We start from the raw sequence: 21995 nt of genomic DNA, 5'->3' as shown, positions 1-21995 counted from the left end.
GGCAATCTTACCAAAAGCAATTTACAGATTCAATGCAATCCCTATCAAAATACCAACACAATTCTTCACAGATCTTGAAAGAACAATACTCAACTTCATATGGAAAAACAAAAAACCCAGGATAGCTAAAAGAAACCTGTACAATAAAACAACTTCTGGAGGCATCACAATCCCCGACTTCAAGCTCTACTATAGAGCTACAGTAATAAAAACAGCCTGGTATTGGCATAAAAACCGACATGTGGACCAATGGAATCGAATTAAAGACCCTGACATTAACCCACACACCTATGGACATATAATTTTTGACAAAGAAGCCAAAAGTGTACAATGGAAAAAAGAAAGCATCTTCAACAAATGGTGCTGGCATAACTGGATATCAGCGTGTAGAAGGCTGCAAATAGATCCATATCTGTCACCGTGCACAAAACTTAAGTCCATGTGGATCAAAGACCTCAACATAAATCCAGCTACTCTGAACCTGCTAGAAGAAAAAGTAGGAAATAGTCTTGAACGCCTTGGCATAGGAGATCACTTCCTAAATATAACACCAGTAGCGCAGACACTGAGACAAACAATCAATCAATGGGACCTCTTGAAACTGAGAAGCTTTTGTAGAGCAAAGGATACGGTCAACAAGGCAAAGCGACAGCCTACAGAATGGGAAAAGATCTTCACCAACCCCACATCTGACAGAGGACTGATATCCAGAATATATAAGGAACTGAAGAAATTAGACATCAAAAGGACCAACAGTCCAATTGAGAAATGGGCTTTAGAACTAAACAGAGAATTCTCAACAGAGGAATCCCAAATGGCTGAAAGACATTTAAGGAATTGCTCAACTTCCCTAATCATCAGGGAAATGCAAATCAAGACAACTCTGAGATACCACCTTACGCCTGTCAGAGTGGCTAAGATCAAAAACACTGAAGACACTTTATGCTGGAGAGGATGTGGAACTAGGGGAACTCTCCTCCACTGCTGGTGGGAATGCAAGCTTGTACAACCACTTTGGAAATCAATATGGCGCTTTCTTAGAAAATTGGGAATCAATCTCCCCCAAGATCCAGCTATACCACTCTTGGGCATATACCCAAGAAATGCTCAATCATACCACAAGAGCACTTGCTCAGCTATGTTCATATCAGCATTGTTTGTAATAGCCAAAACCTGGAAACAACCTAGATGCCCTTCAACTGAAGAATGGATAAATAAATTGTGGCACATATACACAATGGAATACTACTCAGCAGAGAAAAACAACGACATCACACGGTTTGCAGGCAAATGGATGGATCTAGAAAAAATCATCCTGAGTGAGGTAACCCAGACTCAGAAAGACAAATATGGTATGTACTCACTCATAGGAAGATGCTAGATATGGAACAAGGATGACTAGACTGCTACTCACATCATCAGTGAGGCTACCTGGAAAACGGGACCCCAAAAAAAGACACGGAGAAATGGACGAGATCTACATGAATAGCCTGGTCATGAGTGGGAACAATGAAGGGCGACAGTCGAGGGAAAGAGTGGGAGATCCTAGCTGGATCAAGAAAAGAGAGGGAGAACAAGGAATAGGAGACCATGGTAAATGAAGACCACATGAGAAGGTGAGAAGGGGAGGAAGCAGAGAGCTAGGGAGGCCCACGGAGATCCACAAAGATACCCCCTCAAAAGACTGCTGGCAATGGTCGCGAGACGGCAGGAACTGACCTACTCTGGTGATGGGATGGCCAGACACCCAGATAGTGGTGCCATAAACCCCATCCAAGGACTGAGGAATCTGAAGGCAGACATCTACGGCTGGGCCCCTGGTGGAGCACTGGGAGTCTAATTAGTGAGTAAGAAGAGGGTTTATATGAGCGAGAATTGTTGAAGCCAAGGTTGGATAAAGCACCGGGACAAATAACCAAATGAATGGAAGCACAGGATCTATGAACCAAAGGCTGAGGGGCCCCCAACTGGATCAGGCCACCTGAACGGGCGAGACAGTCATTTGGCTTGATCTGTTTGGGAGGCAGCTGTGCATTGGTGCCAGGTCCTGGGCTCATTGCATGAGTTGGCTGTTTGAATCCTGGGACTTATGCAGGGACACTTGGCTCGGTCTGGGAGGGGGGAATGGACCTGCCTGGACTGAGTCTACCAGGTCAACCCCGGTCCTCGGGGGAGACCTTGATCTGGAGGAGGTGGGAATGGGGGGTGGGCTGGGAGGAGGGGTGGGCGAGAGGGGTTGAACAGGGGATTCTGTGGCTATTATGTTGAACTGAATGGTGTTGTAAAATAATAATAATAATAATAATAAAAAACCAAAAAAAAAGAATTGAAGTTCCCAACTATTATTCTAAAACTACATTCTTTTCAATTTTGTCAGATTATTACATATGATTTGGCATTGTTTTTTGCTGCATATATATTTATGATTGTTACCTTGATATGGGAGAAATTAGGAGTGAAAAATTAATGTTATAAAGCAGTGGTTCTCAACCTGTGGATCATAAGCCCTTTGGAGGGGTCACATATCAGATATCCTGCAGTTATTTACATTACAATTCATAACAGTAGCAAAATAATAGTTATGCAATAACAGTGAAATAATTTTATTGGTGGGGGTTACCACAACATGAGTAACTAACTGTACTAAAGGATTGCAGCATTAGGAAGTTGAGAACCACTGTTATGAAGGATCTACTAATAAACTTGCTTAGGAAATACTCAGTTACACAAAGTAAAATTCTTATTTATTCAGGTAAAGGAGCACTGCCTCTAATATAACTCAAGGTTGAGTAGTATACTGATTAGACATGTTAGAAACTGTAGGAAGGAAAATTTTGTGCATCTAAAAAATGTTTCCATTAGCTGGCCATGGTGGTGCATGCCTTTAATTCCAGGTACAGACAGGCAGATCTCTGTGAGTATGAGGCCACCCTGGTCTAAAGCGTGAGTTCCAGGACAGTCAGGGCTAATACACAGAGAAACCCTGTCTCAACCCCCCGGCCTCATTTGTTTCTGTTAAGATGTGTTCATCAGGACTCCTCTAGTAAGACTCCATTTCCCATGACAAAACAGGGACAACCCTCATTTACAACCAGCTACCAGGCCCATTCACACATCAAAGAACATGTCTTAAGTGGGTGGCACCAATAACAGCTATCATTAAGTCCTGGTCTGCCGTCTATCAGGTCCGGGTTCTCTTATCGGGAAGGCATAATTCTACCAGGTGTGCATGATGACTCTGGTAATAACTATTTGAAGAGAACAACACTGGTGTACTTAAAAAGTAATAGCGACACCAGTTGGTGGGGATCGGGGTGGCTGCGTCTTGCTCCAAGGTCATGAGTGTGGGAGAGCTGGCCACACTTGCCTGTCATGCAGTATGTGGGTGAGGGAGTGATGCCCACCCCCTGCCCCTCACTTCTTGCCACCTGCAACATGCAGGAGAGCTGGTCCAAGGACATGAGAGTGGGATTGCTGGCCCTGGTGGTGTGGGTTTGGGTGACCAGGCCCCAAGGATGTGAGAACAGGAGAACTGGCCTAGCCCCTTGCTGCCTGCTGCATTGGGTGAGCTAGCAGGGGCAGTGCTGGAGAGCTTGCTGCGCTGGTGAGGGTGAGGAACAGATGATAGGCTGACTGACTGCAACCACCCAAGCTCAGAACCAGGCCTATGATTTGCCTCTTGCCAACATCCACCCCATCTATGAACTGCTGTAGCATGTGAAGGGGCCAGACCTGCAGACCCAAAGCTACAGGATCTCCATGACATGGGGCAACATCAGGATATCCAAGAGGATTCCCAGTGAGGGCCCAGCATAGATAGTGTAGCAGAAACCAGAGGCCTCATACCAGACCAATAACTCATTGCAATGCACACTTACAAGTAAAGATGTACGGACTAAAGCGTTTACTGTGTGACTCACTGTGTCACACTATAGCTTCCCTGATGAGATTTTGGAGGGCTGGGAATTGCAAGGGCAGAGGGAGGAGGCGAAGGGATGGGGTGATAAAAGGGATCAGGATGCATGATGTGAAATCCACAAAGAATCAATAAAAAAGTTTTTAAAAAGTAATCACAACCACATTTTTGCTGTGTAAATCTCTCTCATTTGCCAAATTTTCTCCTGTCTCCGTTTAAATTGCTCAAAGTGTGACCTGAAAGAGATTTAAAAGTGACAACATTTGTGAGCTTCTTAAGCCTAAGGTTTCCTTTTAAACTGGAAAATTTTTCTCTTGAAGGCTTGTTTCTCTTTGGGCATTAGGCAGAACTGAAAGAGTGCTGTTAAAGAGGTTTTTTCCTATTTCCTGAGTATTTAGAGTAAATATATGTCACGACACAGGTGACTATGATCCCAATACTCCCTGTCATCAAGATGGATGGAAAATACATGGTTTTCTATAATTTAGGAAACCTATTAGCCTTTGTTGTTATGGCCCTCTGTGCTGAATGAAATGCTATTTATGTGTACCCCCACTGGCTTGTGTCTCTAAGGCATGCTGTTGGATTTTAGGGTGCTATTGTCCCAAAGGAAAAGTCACAACACAGGACAGAATCCATTAACAAATGTTTTATCAAGACAAAGAAAAGGGATAGATGTGATCAGGCCTGTGGAAAGACACGTGTGAGAAAGAGAGACCAGGCAAACATGGTGCCACCTTATAAAGGCCAGGTCGCACCTCTGCACACAAGCCCATGCACAGAGATCACATGGTCACCTGGGGAGACTATCCTCTGCCATTTCAACCTGCAATGTGATGAGTGGGGATACTGAAGTACCAGAATTCAGGTTAGCTTTGCTGGCTTTGCCCATTATACCTTTTCTGTGTATTTATAGAGAGCCTTTGTCTTGCTGTGTTTTCTTTCAGCTTGTTGGGTGACTTTAGGAAAGTTTACCTCTCTCTTTAACTTTGCCCACCTGCAACACCAGAGTATTTAAGCATTATTGCTGGGCCTGGGCAGGACCTAGTACTGAACAGAGGAATGGACCCATGTAGGTTTCTGTACCTCAGATGCTGAAATCAGAGGTTTACCCCCATTTTGCATATGCGTCATTAATGATGTTGTTTCCAAGGGCAGGTGATCTTGCACCCATTCCAAAAGGGTCAGCAGTCTGTAGTACCTTCAGCATGCTGGAGACAGCCTGTAGTTGGAGGACGAGCTACTTTTCTGTGTTGCAGCAACTTGCTTTATGCTGCATGTGTTTGCCTGTGAGCCTAGTATAGTGGACCTGGAACCAATGCTCCCTGCACTTGAAGCATGTTCTACTCATTGGTCCCACTCCCACCATGGACAGCTACAGGGACTGTCAGCTTAGAGTGCCTGTCCCTCAGCAATGCCTGCTGCATCAGCCTCCAGAAGACAAAACCCCATCCTCAGCAACTTAACGATATGAATCCACTTTGCTCATGGTACCTAAGGCAATCGGTGGCTGTCAGAAAGGACAAAGGGCACAGCCTTAGCCAGGCTGAGGCAACCATTTGCCTTTCACAGTGTGGCGTCTAAGACATGGTAGGAGGGCTGTTCTCAGGCTTCATTTCAGCAGTCTTTAGCACTCCAACATTACTGTATTGTTTCCTTGTGAAGATCTGGATACAGGACTGTTACTGAGAATTCTGGGTCTGGAAACAGCAGGCTACCCAGTAGGTGGGCTTAGAGGCTGACTTTCAGCCTTGTGACCCCTTACACATCCAGGGCCAGCCAGCTTTGCCATGGTGGAAGCTAAGGGGATTGTCAGAGTGGGACTACACACTGTTCCCCAGTCTCTGGAACCTCAGATCCCACGACCACTCATGTGCGGGCATAGGAGTCCAGCCAGTGGAAGGGTGATCCCTGGTCCTTGCCTGGTGCTGGTCAGGGATGCCACAGGCAATGTGATCTGAGTCTCCACAGCCAATCTTTTCTGTCTTTTGAGCTGGGTGGTCTCTACATGTTCATTGGGCACATGACCTCATGGCAGGTCACCCAACTCTTCAGTTCCTATTAAGTTTCCCAACTCTGGGACCAGGGTAACTAGAAGGAAACAGGGTCACCATCTGAGTCTGGGAATTCGGAGGAAATCTCTCAACATTCTAAGTGTATGGGCCAAGTAAAGTCTACACATGGATGTAGCACGAATCTTACAAAGTTCTTATTAATAAGACAATCCTGGGGCCAATTATTGGGGTGAAATGCTGGATGGTCAGAGAGACAGAACAAGCCACAGCAAACCTCACCTGACCAACTTCTCAGCTGGTCTTGTTTCCTCAGACTGGATGATTCTGTGTCCTCATCCCAATGGCTCTCAGCTGAACTGTGCTGCTAGAAGCCTGAAAGCTTAACGAGCCAAATGCTTCTAGTTTCTGGTCCTCACACCTTATATACCCTTCTGCTTTCTATCACCACTTCCTGGGATTAAAGGCTCACTTTCTTTTTTTTTTAATTTCCTGCATTTACTAAATTTTTTTAAATTTTTATTTTATTTTACAATACTATTCAGTTCTACATAACAGCCACAGTTTCCCTTGTTCTCCCCCTTCCTACTTCCCTCCCCTTACCCCCAGCCCACCCCCCATTCCCACCTCCTCCAGATCAAGGTCTCCCCTGAGGACTGGGATCGACCTGATAGACTCAGTCCAGGCAGGTCCAGTCCCCTCCTTCCAGATTGAGCCAAGCGTCCCTGCATAAGTCCCAGGTTTGAAACAGCTAACTCATGCAATGAGCCCTGGACCTGGTACCACTGCCTAGATGCCTCCCAAACAGATCAAGCCAATCAACTGTCTCACCTATTCAGAGGGCCTGATCCAGTTGGGGGCCCCTCAGCCTTTTGTTCATAGTTCATGTGTTTCCATTCATTTGGCTATTTGTCCCTGTGCTTTATCCAACCTTGGTTTCAACAATTCTCGCTCATATAAACCCTCCTCTTTCTTGCTAATTAGACTCCTGGAGGTCCACCTGGCACCTAGCCGTGGATGTCTGCATCCAGATTCCTCAGTCCTTGGATGGGGTTGTGTCCCTGGCACAACTATTAGGGTGTTTGGCCATCCCATCACCAGAGTAGGTCAGTCCTGGCTGTCTCTCGGCCATTAAGGGTCACTTTCTAAGATTAAAGGCATGAGTCACCATGCTTGGCTGTATCCTTGAACACATGGATTTCTGCCTCTGGAATGCTAGGATTAAAGGTGTGTGCTACCACTGCCTATCTTAAGTATCTAGTGGCTTTTCTGTTCTCTGACCCCAGATAAGTTTATTAAGGTACACAATATTTTGGGGAACACAATACCACCACATATGGAGTCACAATTGTGTCTCACAGGGTCTCCCAAAGGGCAGGTGCACTCATGAGTATGGCTGTCCTCTCCAAGCTCAAATAGCTCCCATGCTCAGTTTATGCATCTCTTAGATGGGAATGACAGGAATTAGCATCATTTCCCACTCAGGCATCAGTGTTTAGAGTACAGCTGGTCTTTCTCTGTCAGCCAAGCCATGTGCCTGGACTAACCCATTGAGAAGGAGACCAAGAGGGATTTTGCTTCTGTCTAGCTGGGCTGTAGGAGCAGCTGGCCATGGACTGAATCCTAGAAGGCTGCTTTACTAAGTTACTGGCTGCTAAGTTGAGTGGTCTTTTTGCTCTAGCCAGATCTAAATAGTGAGTTGGCAAGGAAAACAATTTCTACTGGGTTTAGTGCTGCACCATCACAGGAGAGAGAACAAGAGACTGTCTTCCTGTAGACTCACTAACAGCCTAAGCAGCCTGTTCACATCATCTGAAAAGAAATATTTGGCCCAATCACAGTCTTGTCTCTTAACACCTATCCTAGACCAACCCTCATCTTTCCCCTTCAGCAGCAAGCACAGCTCTACTAGGCCTCCAGGGGAAGTTCTCTGCCCTCTTTGCTGGGTGGGAAAAGTTTCAAGGTCTTTTACAGTTTGTTGAGGTTGATAGCATGGGAGAGCCTAGCACAATGTGTCTCAGGCATTCCTCGTGGAGGCTGCACTTTCAGGAGCCAGGGTAATCAGCGATGATCCTTTCATAGTTTTCTCAGTGTACTTTGAGTATTCAAGGTTGCTGCAATGGCATGAAGCAACTCTTCCTGGCTTTCTGACGGTCCATTCGTTCAAGGCTACCTGGGCAGTATGGGAGAATCCTGCAGTTGCTCCTTAGCATCAAATGGCCCCATTTTCCATCATCTTTGCTTCCCTCCTAGAAAACGAACATTAGACAAGTACAAATAACCTACATTTAAAGACCTTACACTTACTACTAGTAGTGATTGTGCAACAGATTGTAATATTGCTTCAGAGGTGCTCTAAGACACCTGTCCAGTGCCTTGGGGAGATAAGCCACCTTAACTAGATCATGAAAGTTCACACTATTTTGTGCTGTTCTTATGCCTGGGATGCCAGTCTGTCCTTCAGGTCAGACTTAAAACTCCAAGCCCATCTGGTCATGGGGAGTGTCATTGTCTTGGGAAGTCCCTTCCTAAAGAGACATCTTCTTGAGGATGCTCAAGAAAGATAAAGGGGTCTTCTTGGTTCTTTGGGTTCCCCGAGCTTGCGGGATGATGAGATGCAAGCAGCTCATATCCAAGGAGGCTTCATTGAGAAGAAGGCCCAGAAACATGCCCTGGTGTACCTGTTCAGCCAAGTGTCTTGCAGTGGGTGAACACTGAGTATGAGGGTGCCTGCTGACTAGTGTGTTTGGCGGTCTCTACCCTCTCTGCTTTGGTGTGCACAAGGGTAGTAAATCGACACACAGTAGAGTCCAGTGCCCCTGAGAAACCTGAGTCTGCGCAGTTTGAGGACGAAGACAGAGAAATCCCACACAAGGCTCCACTGTGGTTCCAGAGGTGCACAGCTACACTGTCTGCATTTTTCTGGGATGGCATGGTGGAAATGCCTTTGTTCAAGTCCTCCAGTGGTTCTTTTTGTCAAGGGAGCCAGGGAGAGTCTGGCCGGTTTACATATCCAGAGTTATGTAGCTATTTATTTCCTCTGAATTGAAACATTCTTTTCTGAAGAGAGAGGACTCAGAGGCTCATATGGCTTAGAAAACTTAGTAAATTCAGGAGAGTTGTAGCATGCACAAGAGCCCTCCCAAAGATTGTCAAAAAACATAAATGGAATTCTGGGGAGAGGCAATCCTCCAGGCTGGGCACCTGCAAGTTTTACAGGGAGCTCCATGGATACAGCTATCATGAGTTGTCTGTCACTCATGCTGTGGAGGGACTTCTAATGATACAGCTACCTTTGAGTGACCCATGCTCTTGTAACCTCTCACATATGCCTCTGTTTGAAAACCCCGACACACTGACTGGCTTACTGGGTGGAGCCATGTATTTGGTTTACCGTGGGTGAATCTGTGGTCAATAGTAGTTTGATCACCCCTCCTCAGGAAAAGTCACACAACTGGTATAGGCCCTGCAGATGAAAGAGAGGTACCTGAGCAGAATGAGGAGTGAAATTGTCTTTCCTTTCAGTGAAGAAGCATCAGGAACCTCTCATTGACTTTGAGCCTGACTAAATCAGGCAGAGATCTCTGAAGAACTCTCAGATAGAGAGCAGGATCTGGTAGATGGCTTGGCTGGATGGGGTTGCTAGGAGTAAAACCCACCCCCAAGGGTTATTTTCCAGTAGCAGGAGGACCTCCAACAGAGATCTGGGTTCAGCAGCAGCAGCAGCTGAGGCTAGACACCATTGAAGGAAGCCACACTTCAAGGCATCAGGATACAAACAGTAGCAGGCTGTAATTAACAGCTCACAGAGTGAGTCAATTGCAATGCCCAGAGGAAGATTGTGGCAATCAGGAACACACAAAAACAAAACAGAATAAGCAAACAAGAACCCTAACCTGGGCAGGGAACAAAAGGGAGAAGGGACAACCCACACACATATCTTTGATGCTTCCCTTCTAACCAATCCAAGCCCATTCCCACACCTATAGAAAACAAACAGACTGCACTGTGGTGGAGCATGCCTTTATTCCAAGCCCTTAGAGGCAGAGGCAGGCTGATTTCTTTGAGTTTGAGGTCAGCCTGGTCTACAGAACTGGTTTCAAGACATCTAGGGCTGCAGAAAAACCGGGTTTCACAAACAAAACAAAACAAAACAAAACAAAACAAAACAAAACAAAACAACAACAAAAAAACCCCAAAATAAACAAAAACCCACCCACCCACCCAACCAACCAATCAAACAAAAACAACAACAAACTACCACCACCACCACCACCACCAAATCCCAAAACAGCAACAACAAAACCCCACCCGGATTCTTGGTTGGACTCTGAGTGGCAGCTGGCTCCTGCTCTGGCCTGGAGAGACTTCAGAATCCAACTCTCAACTGGAATACAGTTCTCAACCAACTCTTGGCTCTTACAGGGGTCTTGGCTCCTAGAAGGACAATTGAGAAGATTGCTCCCCAGGCCTGCTAGGCCTGTTGGAGACAGACTCACTGGAGATCATCCTCAGATAAGGGGAGTTTTTTTCCAGTTCCCACTACTGCTACCAGAGTCATTGCTTTTGCTTTGAGATCCACAGTTTGGGCCACAGCCTTGGAGACTTGGTGTTTCAGACACAGGCAGGGAAACTCCTCCAGCCTTTGAGACATGCCTGACATGGGAGATCTTCCACTTGTGCTCCTCAGTGGCCTGCTCTCTGCAGACTTGCTCTGCAAGGGACTCTTCCCAGTTGGCATACCGAGACCCCTGCTACTGGGACACTGGTTGATGGTGCTTGGCTAGGCACCCTGAAGCCTGCTGAAAACTTAGTGCTGAAAAACTACCAACATCTCTCCATCACTTACCTTCCTCTTTCTACTTCCCTAGTCAAGTGTCCACTCTAGGGTCTTGCTTTGTTTTTATTCTTCACTGACTGCCCACTTTATTCCTGGAGGGAGGGATAAACAAGGAATAAAGGAAAGAATAGACCACCTCATGGAAATGGAGTGGTGAAACATCATGATCCAGCTGACCGATGTTGGGGATGGTCACAGCAAGGACTGGTGGAACCCACTGCTGCTTCAGGACAGACAAATGGGAACAGGAAGGGAGTCAAGCAGGCTGTAGAGCTGTGGACACCAGAGGGTTCCTCCAGTAGTGCAAGCTGTGGGAGGAGAGCGTAGATCCTTAGTGCACTGACCTCCTTGAAGCTTGGTGAGAAGGCTGTGCTAGGGTCCCTGTGTGTACCTGTGCCTTTTTCCTGACAGAAACCCTCGATCCAACCCCTCAGTCATTCACTCACTTAGCAAAATATTGGCACACTGCTGTTATCCGGTAGCCAGCAGAGTACCCACCCTCTCAGCCTTGTGGAGAGGCCCAGGTACACTGGAGTTGGCACAGGGACATTGGTGGGCTGCATTCCCTCATACATTCCTTCATTCCTTGTTCCCAGCATATGTTCACGGCTCACAGAAGCACATCCAGCACTAGACAGGCCAATCCACAGAGGCCTTCAGCAATCCCAACATAGTAATAGGAGGTACTAGTGGCAGAATAGAACCGTTCACACAGGTGTGAAGGGCAAGAAGTGTGCACAGGACAGGGCCTCGGAGTTAAAGTAGAAAGTAGGACATGCCAAAGATAAAACCAGAAGACACCAAGGAACACTGATGATGACAACTTCAAATGGAACATGAGTTCAGAGAAGGGCAGTGTTGGGCTCTGGCAAAATCAGAAGGGCAGAGGTCAGCTGTGGGCAGTGTCTGAGCAGAGAAGCAGCAGAGTCAGGTTGGCGTTTTGGAAAGATCACCCTGACTGCACTTGTGAGAGCATGATGTTCATGGCTGCAAAATCATCTATCCTCAGGTCAGACATTTGCCTATGGAGTAAATTCTCCAATGAAGGATATCAAGGCCCTTCCAGCTTTTTGTTTAGACATAATTCTGCAGTGAGTATCACAGCCAAATCAACACACACTAAGTCATTATAACCAATTTCTACTAGTAAGTGTTCTTCACTCTCCGTGGGTGTTGTGCCCAGGTTGTAAGACCCCCAAGCAAGACCACCACAGAGCCATTATCTGATGAAAGCACACAGAGGTTTTTATTAACAAAATAAGCAATCTTGATCTGCCATCCAAAATCCAACACAGGGAGTGGAGAATGGACCCTAGCACTCACTTGAAGGGGTTTATATAGGAATAGTTTACGTGCAGCTTGGGATTAGACAAGGGGCCTAAGGGTGAGGCAGTTCTTTGAAGTTACTGGCTGAACTATAAGCATGAGGTTACTGATGGATAACAGGATGCAGGGTATCTTAAAGATATAATTTTTTTTACCCCATATGTCCTGCTTTTGTTGAACCCAGGATATATACATTCAGGTTTATTGTTCAAGTCCTACTGTCCTCTAAGGTCAACTTCTGTTCAGTTGAGTCCATTACTCCCCATATCTTGTTTGCCAAGTCCACGCTACATAGATTCATTGTTCCAGCCTTAAGTTCAACTTCTGATCACTTCTAAAACTGCTGGTCAGCAAATACCTTTGGAGGAGGGAAGGAGGAAGTGTCTCTTAAGATAGCTACTGATTTTTCACTTTCAGCATCACTGAAGAAGTTGAATGTTCTTACCACCCAACCAGGGCACTATCTGAGAGCTAGTTATACCAGCCTAAGCTTGCATCCAGGAAGAACAGGCCCCTCCCAGAGAGCACCAGGGGAGTTTATGTGGTCAACTGTCTACACAGCAGAACCATTTTTACTGGTCTTTGAGCCCCCCAAAGGCACATTTAGGGTCCTGGAGATTTTATACGGGCCCAGAGTTCCTTCTGTACATTGGACCCTGGTTGGCCAGGCTGACTTCATGAGAAATCCTCACCACTGTCCTGCAGCCTGCCTCACTTCTGTACTGATGCACAGTCAGTCATGCTCACAGCATCTCTCATCCTGCTGCACAGTCTTCTGACTTCTCAGTGGCCTCTCTCCTGGGCACTGCTGGGTAGCCCAGCTCCAACCTCCTTCTTGGGGATCATAATTATTATTAATTTTTTTGGATTTTTGAGACAGGGTTTCTCTGTGTACTTTTGGTGCCTGTCCTGGATCTCCCTCTGTAGACCAGACTGGTCTCGACCTCACAGAGAGCTGCCTTGTTCTGCTTCTCCAGTGCTGGGATTAAAGGCATGTGCCACCACTGCCTGGTGAGGCTCATAATTGGTACATTTTTCTCCCCAACCTTGACTCCTTTCCACTGGAAAATTGGCCCAGTTTGTCTCCAGACCATCTACTGGCCATAACTCTACCATCTCTTTCAGAGCTACCCTTACCTGGAGCTCACTTCAGCCACTGCACCCTCTCCTTCCTCAGAATACTATCCTTCAAGATGTCTTCCCACCCTGCTCCCAGTCCTGGCCTCCCTCTATATCAACCCTTGTCTCTCTCGACCATGTGTCTCTTACAAACAGCAGGAAGAGTCCTTACTGAGTCCTTGTAGGGTGAGTCCTGTAACCAGGGATAGGACCTATGGCCTGGATACAGCAAGAATGATCCAGGACCTGTTGCTGAGATACAGCATACCAGAGGGGTTAAGTAAGAACACTCCAAAGTCATGTGGCTGGTTGAAAGACTGAAGGAGAGGATCCCTGACCTGTCCACTTCTTTCCTGGTTCAGAGAGGGGCTCACTCTTCATTATGTCCATAGAAGACACCAGTATACAAACAAAAAAGAGAGAGGCAGCGATGGAGAGAGAGAGAGAGAGAGAGAGAGAGAGAGAGAGAGAGAGAGAGAGAGAGAATCAGTTCAGATGAGCTAGGTGGCAGCCTCTGACTTTCCTGACAAAGACATGATTATCACTTGATGACTTGAACGCTCAGGCCATGGAGTGCTGAGCAGAGAAAGAACATAGTGAGCTGTGACTAAGTGGGCAGTGCAGGGCTCAGTGTATCTTGTCTTCTGAGCCACAAAGGCCTCGTGGGAGAGCCAACCTGGGCACAGCTGGCTCACCGATTTTCAGGTGTCCCTAACAATGCTGACGACGGGTGTGTAGAAGATGACTCAAATCTAGGAAAGCTTCCCCATTTATTATTCTTTCTGTATGTGATGTCATACACAGATAAAAGTTCATCAAAGAATTCATTCTGTCAATTATGTTTCTTATTTTTTTCTTTAAGAAATTTTGTTCATTTTACACACCAACCACAGATCCCCGTCTCATCTCTCCTCACGCTTCCCCCAGTATTCTCCCCGCAAACCTACCTCCCTATCCCCACCTCCAAAAAGGTAAGGCTCCCATGGGGTGTCAGCAGAGCCTGGTACTTTCAGTTGAGGAAGGTCCAAGCCCCTCCCCTTTGTACCAAGGCTGTGCAAGGTGTCCCATCATAGGTAATGAGTTCCAAAAAGCCGCACAGGCACTAGGTATAAATCCTGATACGACAATTATGTTTCTTCTTAGAGTTAATAAATTGCTTCTAAAATTGCTCATTTGAATTATCTCAACACTCTTTAAGGTAAACTTAATATTGTCTTGGGTTTCAGTTAAGCAGTAATCCAAGATTTTTTTTTTAAACTTGTGCTCATCAATAAAACAGACTTAGAATTCTGTTTCTTTATGAAACGTTTTGAACCTTTTTCCTTTTTTTAATTTCCATATTTCTGGAACTACTCTTACATTCTGCAGATTAGTCTCTCTCTAGGGGGTGGATCAATGGGATGGGAGGGATTTGGCTACAGATGTTTCTGCATGTGAATGTTGTGACTGTGAATGCACCTGTGTGTGGACGAGTGCATGATGATCAAGTCATTCCTCAGGAAAATCTGTGTGCAGGTAAGTTTCCCATCTAATAACTATGTTGAGCAGAGTCCCATGGGGAAATGGTGTAGAAACTCCACAATCACATGCCTTAACCTAAAGCAGTGGGTCTCAAATTGTGGGTTGTAGCCCCTTTTACTTTTGGGGTCTACAAAACTTTACTAAGACCATTGGAAAACAAAGATATTATATTATGACTCATAACAGTAGCAAAATTACAATTAGGAAGCAACAATAAAAATGATTGGGGTCACTATAGCATGAGCAACTATATTAAAGGGCCAAAGCATTAGGAATATTGAGAATCACTGACCTACGGCATTAAGCATGTAACTAAACAAGAATGAGCAACAAGATTTCATTAATGCATTTCAATCCTGGAGAGTCCCTCACAGAAGATAACTTATAAGAAAATCACACAGAGCAGTAACCATGAATCACTGCTTTCAATAGCAAAAGCTGAGCTGCTTATGGGTACAGGTTTCCTATCATTGCAGGGATATGTAGGATTGGGCTACTAGATAGCAGCAGGTGAACACAGACATCCTAAGGAGTTGGCAGAGTAGAGTCCCTTCTCCAGGTTCAAGATGGGGACAGCAGAGTCAGGAGGACCAAGGGTAAAGGCAGAGATGGGTGCTGGTTTCCAGACTCACATAGATAACAGATTGGAACATAGCAGACCTTGGTGTTTACCTGTGTTAGCTACTCACATAATGCACTCCACAGCTCCTCTGGGTTACACATCAAGCATCCCTCTTTTAGGGTGCTGAATCACCCATCAGAGAGGGATATCCCTCTGTAACACTTTCTGCTGAGTCCTGGGAGCAAACTGCCAGAAATAAAAGAATACACCCTGTGTCCTATGAGCTCTGTAGAAAAGGGAGGAAATGAACAGTCTCTGGGGCACCCTGAATGCATGATTGCTTACCTGCTTCACACCAACCCTGGGAAAAGCATCTTGGGAAATTTATCTCAGAATCCAGGTTTGGTATGGATGCAGGAGCTAGGTATTTGTCCTTTTTGAGGAAAAATCACTCACATTCAAATTTGCAAGTTGCTCGCACATATTGCAGGGATGCTAGGGCTAAAAGGAGGGTTGGTTTGAAACAGCCAAACCAGGAACACTAAAGATGAGACACAAAGAGTTTCTGTGATCAGTATGACAGTCAAGCTGTCTCATACTGATAAAGACAGGGCTCCCGAATAGTGTGGGCAGTCCAACCAGGCCAACCAATTCCTTTAGGAAAGCACACATGTTACTATTATCTCCTTATATAGCCTGGATTCTCCAGCAGTTAATTGTGAGTGTGAGTAAAGTCTGTGTCTAAGAAAGCCTCCCATTTCAGTGTTTCAGGGAAGCCTTTCACAACGACCCAGGAGATCAGGAGAAGAGGAAGGACAGTTGCAGCTGTTTCTTGGTGACTGAGAAGAAAGATAGCTGAGGATAATTAAAAGCACCTGGGACAGCTGAAATGTCAGAGGACAAGATGATGCAGTGTCTAATGGTGACCAGACAGTCAAGTCCCACAACTCAAAAAGCCCTAGTCAGGGATGGACAAAGGGGCCTGTGGTGGGAGGGGGTTGAGCCACCACTGACTAGGTGGGAAATAGGTGAACAGAGCATGATCATCTCCTTGGTGTGGGCTAGACCATGTGGACCGTGGCCCTCCAGTATCTCAGCCTATGCTAACACAGAGAACTAACCCATCTTCTAACAATTACCTCAGCCATTGTCCAGACTCTGCCATGGTCCTATGAAAAACAAAAACCACGAAATGACAGATCTCAGAGGTCTTTTAAATTTTGGGAATGTCACCTACTCTGGGGAGTCTCTCTAAATTTTCCTCAGTTCTGTCCTTTCCTGCAATTATTCTTTGTAGAGCTTGCATCCAGAATTGCTTACTCCTCCTGTCTTTCACCTTCACAGCTGTGAGACAGGTTTGGAGCCAGTACCTAGGGTCGATCTTTGATGTCCTCCGGTATCTGGGTCACCCTAGGAACTTGGTCAAGCACAGCTATGTAGAGCAAGGTCTCCACCATCAGAATGAGCTTGTGAATACCAGCGAAATTCAGCTCTGTTGGGAGAACAGTCTCTCAGGAGGATCTTGCCCTGGCCTACCCACATATTTGCCATCATACTGGGCTCTTCAAGACAGCACATCCAAGATTGGGGCATTTTGTTTGAAGGACTTTTCCATAATTTAATAAAATGATTTATCTGGGCTCAAGGGCCAGCTGAGTTTGAGAAGGTCTTTGTGTTACTCCCTGTGATTGAATTTGAACATTCGAGCCTTACCCAAAACTAGAGGTGTCAGCTAAGGAGAAAACCAGAGACAGGTTCCACACCCCCACCACACACACTCTCTGCATTTTTTAAAGTACTCCCTCTCCTTTGCAGCCCTAAAGTGCTTCAGGCTAGACACCTCAGAGGACAAGCCCACAGCCACAGAGGCTGTGCAGGCCAGAATGTGATTGGACACATTGTAATTACGTTGAGTCTCCAGAAGACAAGCCTTCTGGGTCAAGAGGCAGAGCTGTACACATCTGGCACCAGACAGCGAGGACGTGGCTTTTAAAGCTTCAGAACTCGGGTCTGATCGAAAGATTCCCGGTACAGAGACTCGTCAGGGTTACTGCCACAGATTCAACAGAATGCTGAGTCCAGGAGCTGATGAGCAACAGGAACAACAGCATGGTCAGTAAAAATGGTTCTGACTGGACTTGGGTGAAGTCCGGGAAGCAAATCTGGTAGAAAGGCCAGTGGCCAGGTGCTTCAGTTACCCCCTCTGCCAGTGGTCCTTCTCTAGGTTTTCCAATGATCCATGGGCCATGTAGCTCAGATCTTTATTTTTGTGTTTTTCTCACTTGTAGGTGGGAATGCAATGGTCCTGAAGGCTGGAGAGGAAGGAGGAAAGAAAGGGCTTGTACAGAGCGAGCTTGCTCAGGGTGAGCTTGCTCAGGGCGAACGTGCTCTGGGAGAACTTGCCCCAAGCAAGCCTGCTCAAGAAGAGCTTGCTCAGTCTGGTCTTACTCAGGAAGCCACAGGAGTGGTCGAGGAGGGAGAAAAGAAACAAGAAGAAATTGAAGGAGCACATGCGGATGATGGTAGTTCTGGCCCCATGGACAAGGGGATCCCTGCAGAAGGTGGTCATGGTAGTGGTGTTCAACAGCAGCCTCAGCAAGAGGCGGCAATGCCTGAGGGCACCAAGAGTCTCCAGGCTGGGGACAGGCTGCCTTTCCAGAGACGCACCAGATTCACCAGGTCTCAGCTGCAGGACCTGGAGCGTCTTTTTGAAGAGACTCGCTACCCCAGCTTCCAAGTAAGGTAAGCAGAATACCCTGCTAGGCACCTGGTTTTCAGGCAGTGTGTCCAGGCTGCCCTTTGGTGCTCCCTGAACCACTGATTTCCTCTAGAAACAAAGCCACAGTGTCTGGACCCTCCAGCAGAAATTGGATTCTGTAGTAGGAAGATGTGCCCTAGTCCATCTAGAAAGATTGTGTTTTGTTGCCTGTTTAAGTGGCACCTGAGTGGGAAATTTAGACAGTGCTTGTTCTGAATGAGTCTCTGTAAGAATGAGTGAGAAGCCTGAGGTGTGGCTGGAAAAATGCAGGAGAGATTCCACCTCAGATTAAAATTTGGCTAACACTTTTCATCGTGGAGACTCTCTTAATGAAGCTTTACATGTTAAGGACATTGAGGACATACCTGTGTTTGGGGGATTACCCTTAATTTGATCCCTGAAAGAAACCTGTTACTAAAGTAAGTCTCAAAGTAGGTGTGAGGAATAGTGTGTGTGTGTGTGTGTGTGTGTGTGTGTGTGTGTGTGTGTGTGTGTCTCAAGTGTGGACACAAACATTTAAAAGCAAACAGGACGTGTCCTTATAAACAGGACAGTTCTACCACAAAACCTAAATGTTGGAATCTTTTACCTTCAGGAAGGATCTTGCAAGATGGATGGGTGTGCCGGAAGCAGATATACTGGTCAGTATTTTAAAAATAATAATAGTTTGGGAGGGCTCCACATCTTGTGATGTTGTTGTCTAGAGGTGTAGCAATTTGGAACCCTGAAGTTGTATCCCAAGGATGCCAGACAAGTCCACAGCCGGGCTAGGCTCAAGATGATGAATGACCTCCATTTTCTCAGGCAGGAAATGCAAACCTGGACACCTGAAAACATAAAATGCCAAGGTGCTTTGTCTGTCCCTTGGAGGACATAGCGTGTTCTCCATGACCTTCTGAAGGCTGTGCAGCTGCATGCCTCACTTAAGTGAAGAGACCATGTTATTGCCCACTTTCAACTCATTCACTCTGCGGGTCTCAGAAAAACTTTTCTCAGACTTCTTGTTCTAGTCTGTAAATGTCACATGCCTGTCTTAGTTCTGAACCAATACTGGGACCAGGAAGCTCAAACGGTCTATAGACCTTTTACCTGTCTTTTGTTAGTTATGTATGTGAACTCTGCTCAGCATTACAATCAGCCCTGGCTTTTCCAGACCACATGCCCACAAGGTAAAAGGACTATAGATAGTATGCATGGAGGCTAGGGAGGAAGCATAGAGCAGGAAGAAGTGCCCTTTGTCTCATAAAATGTGCATTCTGGATACTCACAAAAGGCTAACACCATGGAGCCTTTCACAGACAGCTTTGAGCCTTGAGATAGTTCTCCCGAGTTCTAAGAGAACTCTTTTTGATACATTTCAACACACAGCAGGGACCAGGAACAACTCACAAGCTGGATCTGCATCCTTTCCTGAAAGAATGCATTAAAATTATCAATTGATGGAGAGAAGGGGCAATATTCTAGGTCTGTCCCATAGCTGAAGGACTGGGTGTGGTGGTACATGTACCCGGGGGCTTCATGGGGGTGTTTTGAATGTTTCAATGAGAATGAAACCTGTTGCCTCCAGCATTCTGAACAATCAGTACACACTTGAGGTATGTCTCAATCATTCTTGGGGTTAGTTCGATAAATAAACAGTTCTGGGCAATCAGAAACGTGGTGCTTTTCTAGGGGAGTAGCTCTGTCCTGGAGCACATACCTAGCACACACTGGCCCAGGGATGGAATCCATATATGTTCTAAAATGTTAGTAAAATTGAGCCAGTATACAAGGTTACAGGATGTGTTCTTCAGTAGTGGTACAGTTCAGTGTACTAAAGCAACCCTTTCTTCTGCTTGAAGGATTGGTTTAGGACCAGGAGAGCCAGTTTCAAGAAGCACTAGACTATTGATGCTGTTTGATGCACCACCTGGTCCCCAGAACAACGATCCCTGAAGATTTTGGAGCAGCGCATGAGTGCCACCTCTGTTGTGAGCCAGATGACCTGGAACCTGGCCCTGCCCCCAGTGTCTCGGCCACACATGCTGGCCATGACATCCTTTCCTTCCCTGCAATTATCTCAGCAATAAAGAGGTGGATTCTAAGCATGTTGGTTCCATTGTTTTCAGGTTACAAAAATGTGGGTGTAAGTATTTGAACCATAGTAGCCTATCCAAGAACTGGAACTTATGGCAGGAGGTGACCCTGGCAAGCTGTAGTCACTGTGCCTTGACAAGTGAGGAAGATTTCCAGATGCTATGCTGCTTCATGCTGACCCCACATGACTCTCCGCCCCCTTATCATGGCCTTGTCAACTCACCCCATCTATGTGGAACAATTATTTGTAATGTCAGGTGGGGCAAGTCCCTAGTACAGGACACTGTGTTTCTAGTCATGGCTGTTCACACCCACACTCCAGTAAGTCTCGCCATAGACCCAGCTGGAAACTTTGAAAGTGGAAGGAAGGGGTACATGATGTGTGGTTTGCACCCTCTCTGTGGACATCCAGGGCACTTTCAGCCACACTGGCCAGAGTCCTGATGCTTGAGAGAGAGAGGAGCATCCATCCATCCAGGACAGAGGGAGGATTCTGTCTCATTTTTTCCATTCCAGCTCAGGGAACATTTGATCTCATTCTCACCTGCTCAGAGATCTTGACTAATGTGTCTTCTCATTGTATTTTGTCACCTGCCTTGGAGAACCCTCAGTACTCAAGTTTTTGGACCTTTGCTTCATAGCAGCTCTAATTTGTAAACAAGATTGAGTCCCTAGCAATGTTCTGGAACGGTCTGTCAGTGCATAGAGAAATTGTGCTTCTTCTTTGCATATGTGAAGCTGCAGGTCCAAATAAACAAAGTCCATCTTAGTGATATGGAGAGCTATGGCCTAGGTGTACAGCCCCAAACTTACTGCATGGTGTTGTCCAAATACCATGCTCTCCTGCCATTGCAATCCATAGTCTATTTTCAGTCTCTGGGAATGTGAGTGCTCCAGGGACCTTGCCTACTGCAGGTACATGCTAGTTTGCTTGTGAGTCTCTATGATGTCTCCCAGCACGCTGATTTGAGAGGGTCTAGCAAATAATAATATTTCAGGTCTAGCAAATAATATTTCAGTACAGATAACAAGTTCCCATGGCTTTAAGAATCTTCCACCAGTCATCCTCATTGTCCCTATGCCTGTGAGCAAGGGGTCTGACAGAGATGTCCCATTAGACCTGAGGGCTCCACCTTCTCTTGTGTGCTGCTGCACATGGACCAACTGTGGGTCTCTGTACTAACCATCACCTACTGCAAAGAAAATCAACTCTGAGCTCTCCAGGAGATATGATGTACATGGTGATGTGCAAACTGACAGGTCCAGCAGCCTTGGATCCCCTGTTTTTCTTTGGTCAGGAAGAGTATGAAGAGACTCTAGAAGGAGGAATGAATCTGAGCACAGGCCCTGGACCCAGGCTGTGTAGGCTGCATTGAGCTCAGTGCTTATTCTACAGTCCCATGGGTTTTGGAATAGTCTGAAAACTGTTCTTAGTCTTGTAAAGGTGGAGTGAAAGCAGTGGTTTCCAGGGGCCTCAGATAGTCTCCAGGGAGCCTGAGTTTCTGGCTGCGTCCAGTTTCCATTGTTTCTCTGTAAGAAGAAGAGTTCCTACACCAGTGAGGCCCCCTCCTCCTTCCTGACCACACCCCCAGTCCTCCACACACACAAACTCCTGCAGCTGCCACTACCACCACGGCCTCTGCTCCTAACTGACTTCTGGATGGTATTTTGCAATCATCTTTATCTTAGGATAATCCCCAAGGGCTCATGTTGGCTCACATGGAGAAGCAGAGAGAGAGAGAGAGAGAGAGAGAGAGAGAGAGAGAGAGAGAGAGAGAGAGAGAGAGAGAGAGAGATGGGTTCACTGGGGAAGGGTCCTGTGGCTCCATATTGGATGTTCCAGCAAGAGATGTCTTTCTTGTGTT

The 21995-nt window shown here is 46.3% G+C and overlaps 1 protein-coding gene across 1 annotated transcript; it reads left to right on the top strand.

The window, feature by feature from the left end:
- Positions 1-17220: 17220 nt before the first annotated feature.
- LOC102919387 (uncharacterized) lies at positions 17221-20138 on the top strand. Its single transcript, XM_015991261.3, has 4 exons — positions 17221-17408; positions 17585-18038; positions 18650-18695; positions 19896-20138. Exons 1-4 carry the CDS (start codon positions 17366-17368, stop codon positions 19935-19937), a joined length of 585 nt encoding a protein of 194 aa, XP_015846747.3. The 5' UTR covers positions 17221-17365; the 3' UTR covers positions 19938-20138.
- Positions 20139-21995: the final 1857 nt, after the last annotated feature.

Source organism: Peromyscus maniculatus, chromosome X, assembly GCF_049852395.1.
Source record: "Peromyscus maniculatus bairdii isolate BWxNUB_F1_BW_parent chromosome X, HU_Pman_BW_mat_3.1, whole genome shotgun sequence".
NCBI classification, from domain to species: Eukaryota; Metazoa; Chordata; class Mammalia; order Rodentia; family Cricetidae; genus Peromyscus; species Peromyscus maniculatus.
The sequence above is the reverse complement of the archived record's forward strand: the minus strand, read 5'-3'. Positions and strand labels throughout refer to the sequence as shown.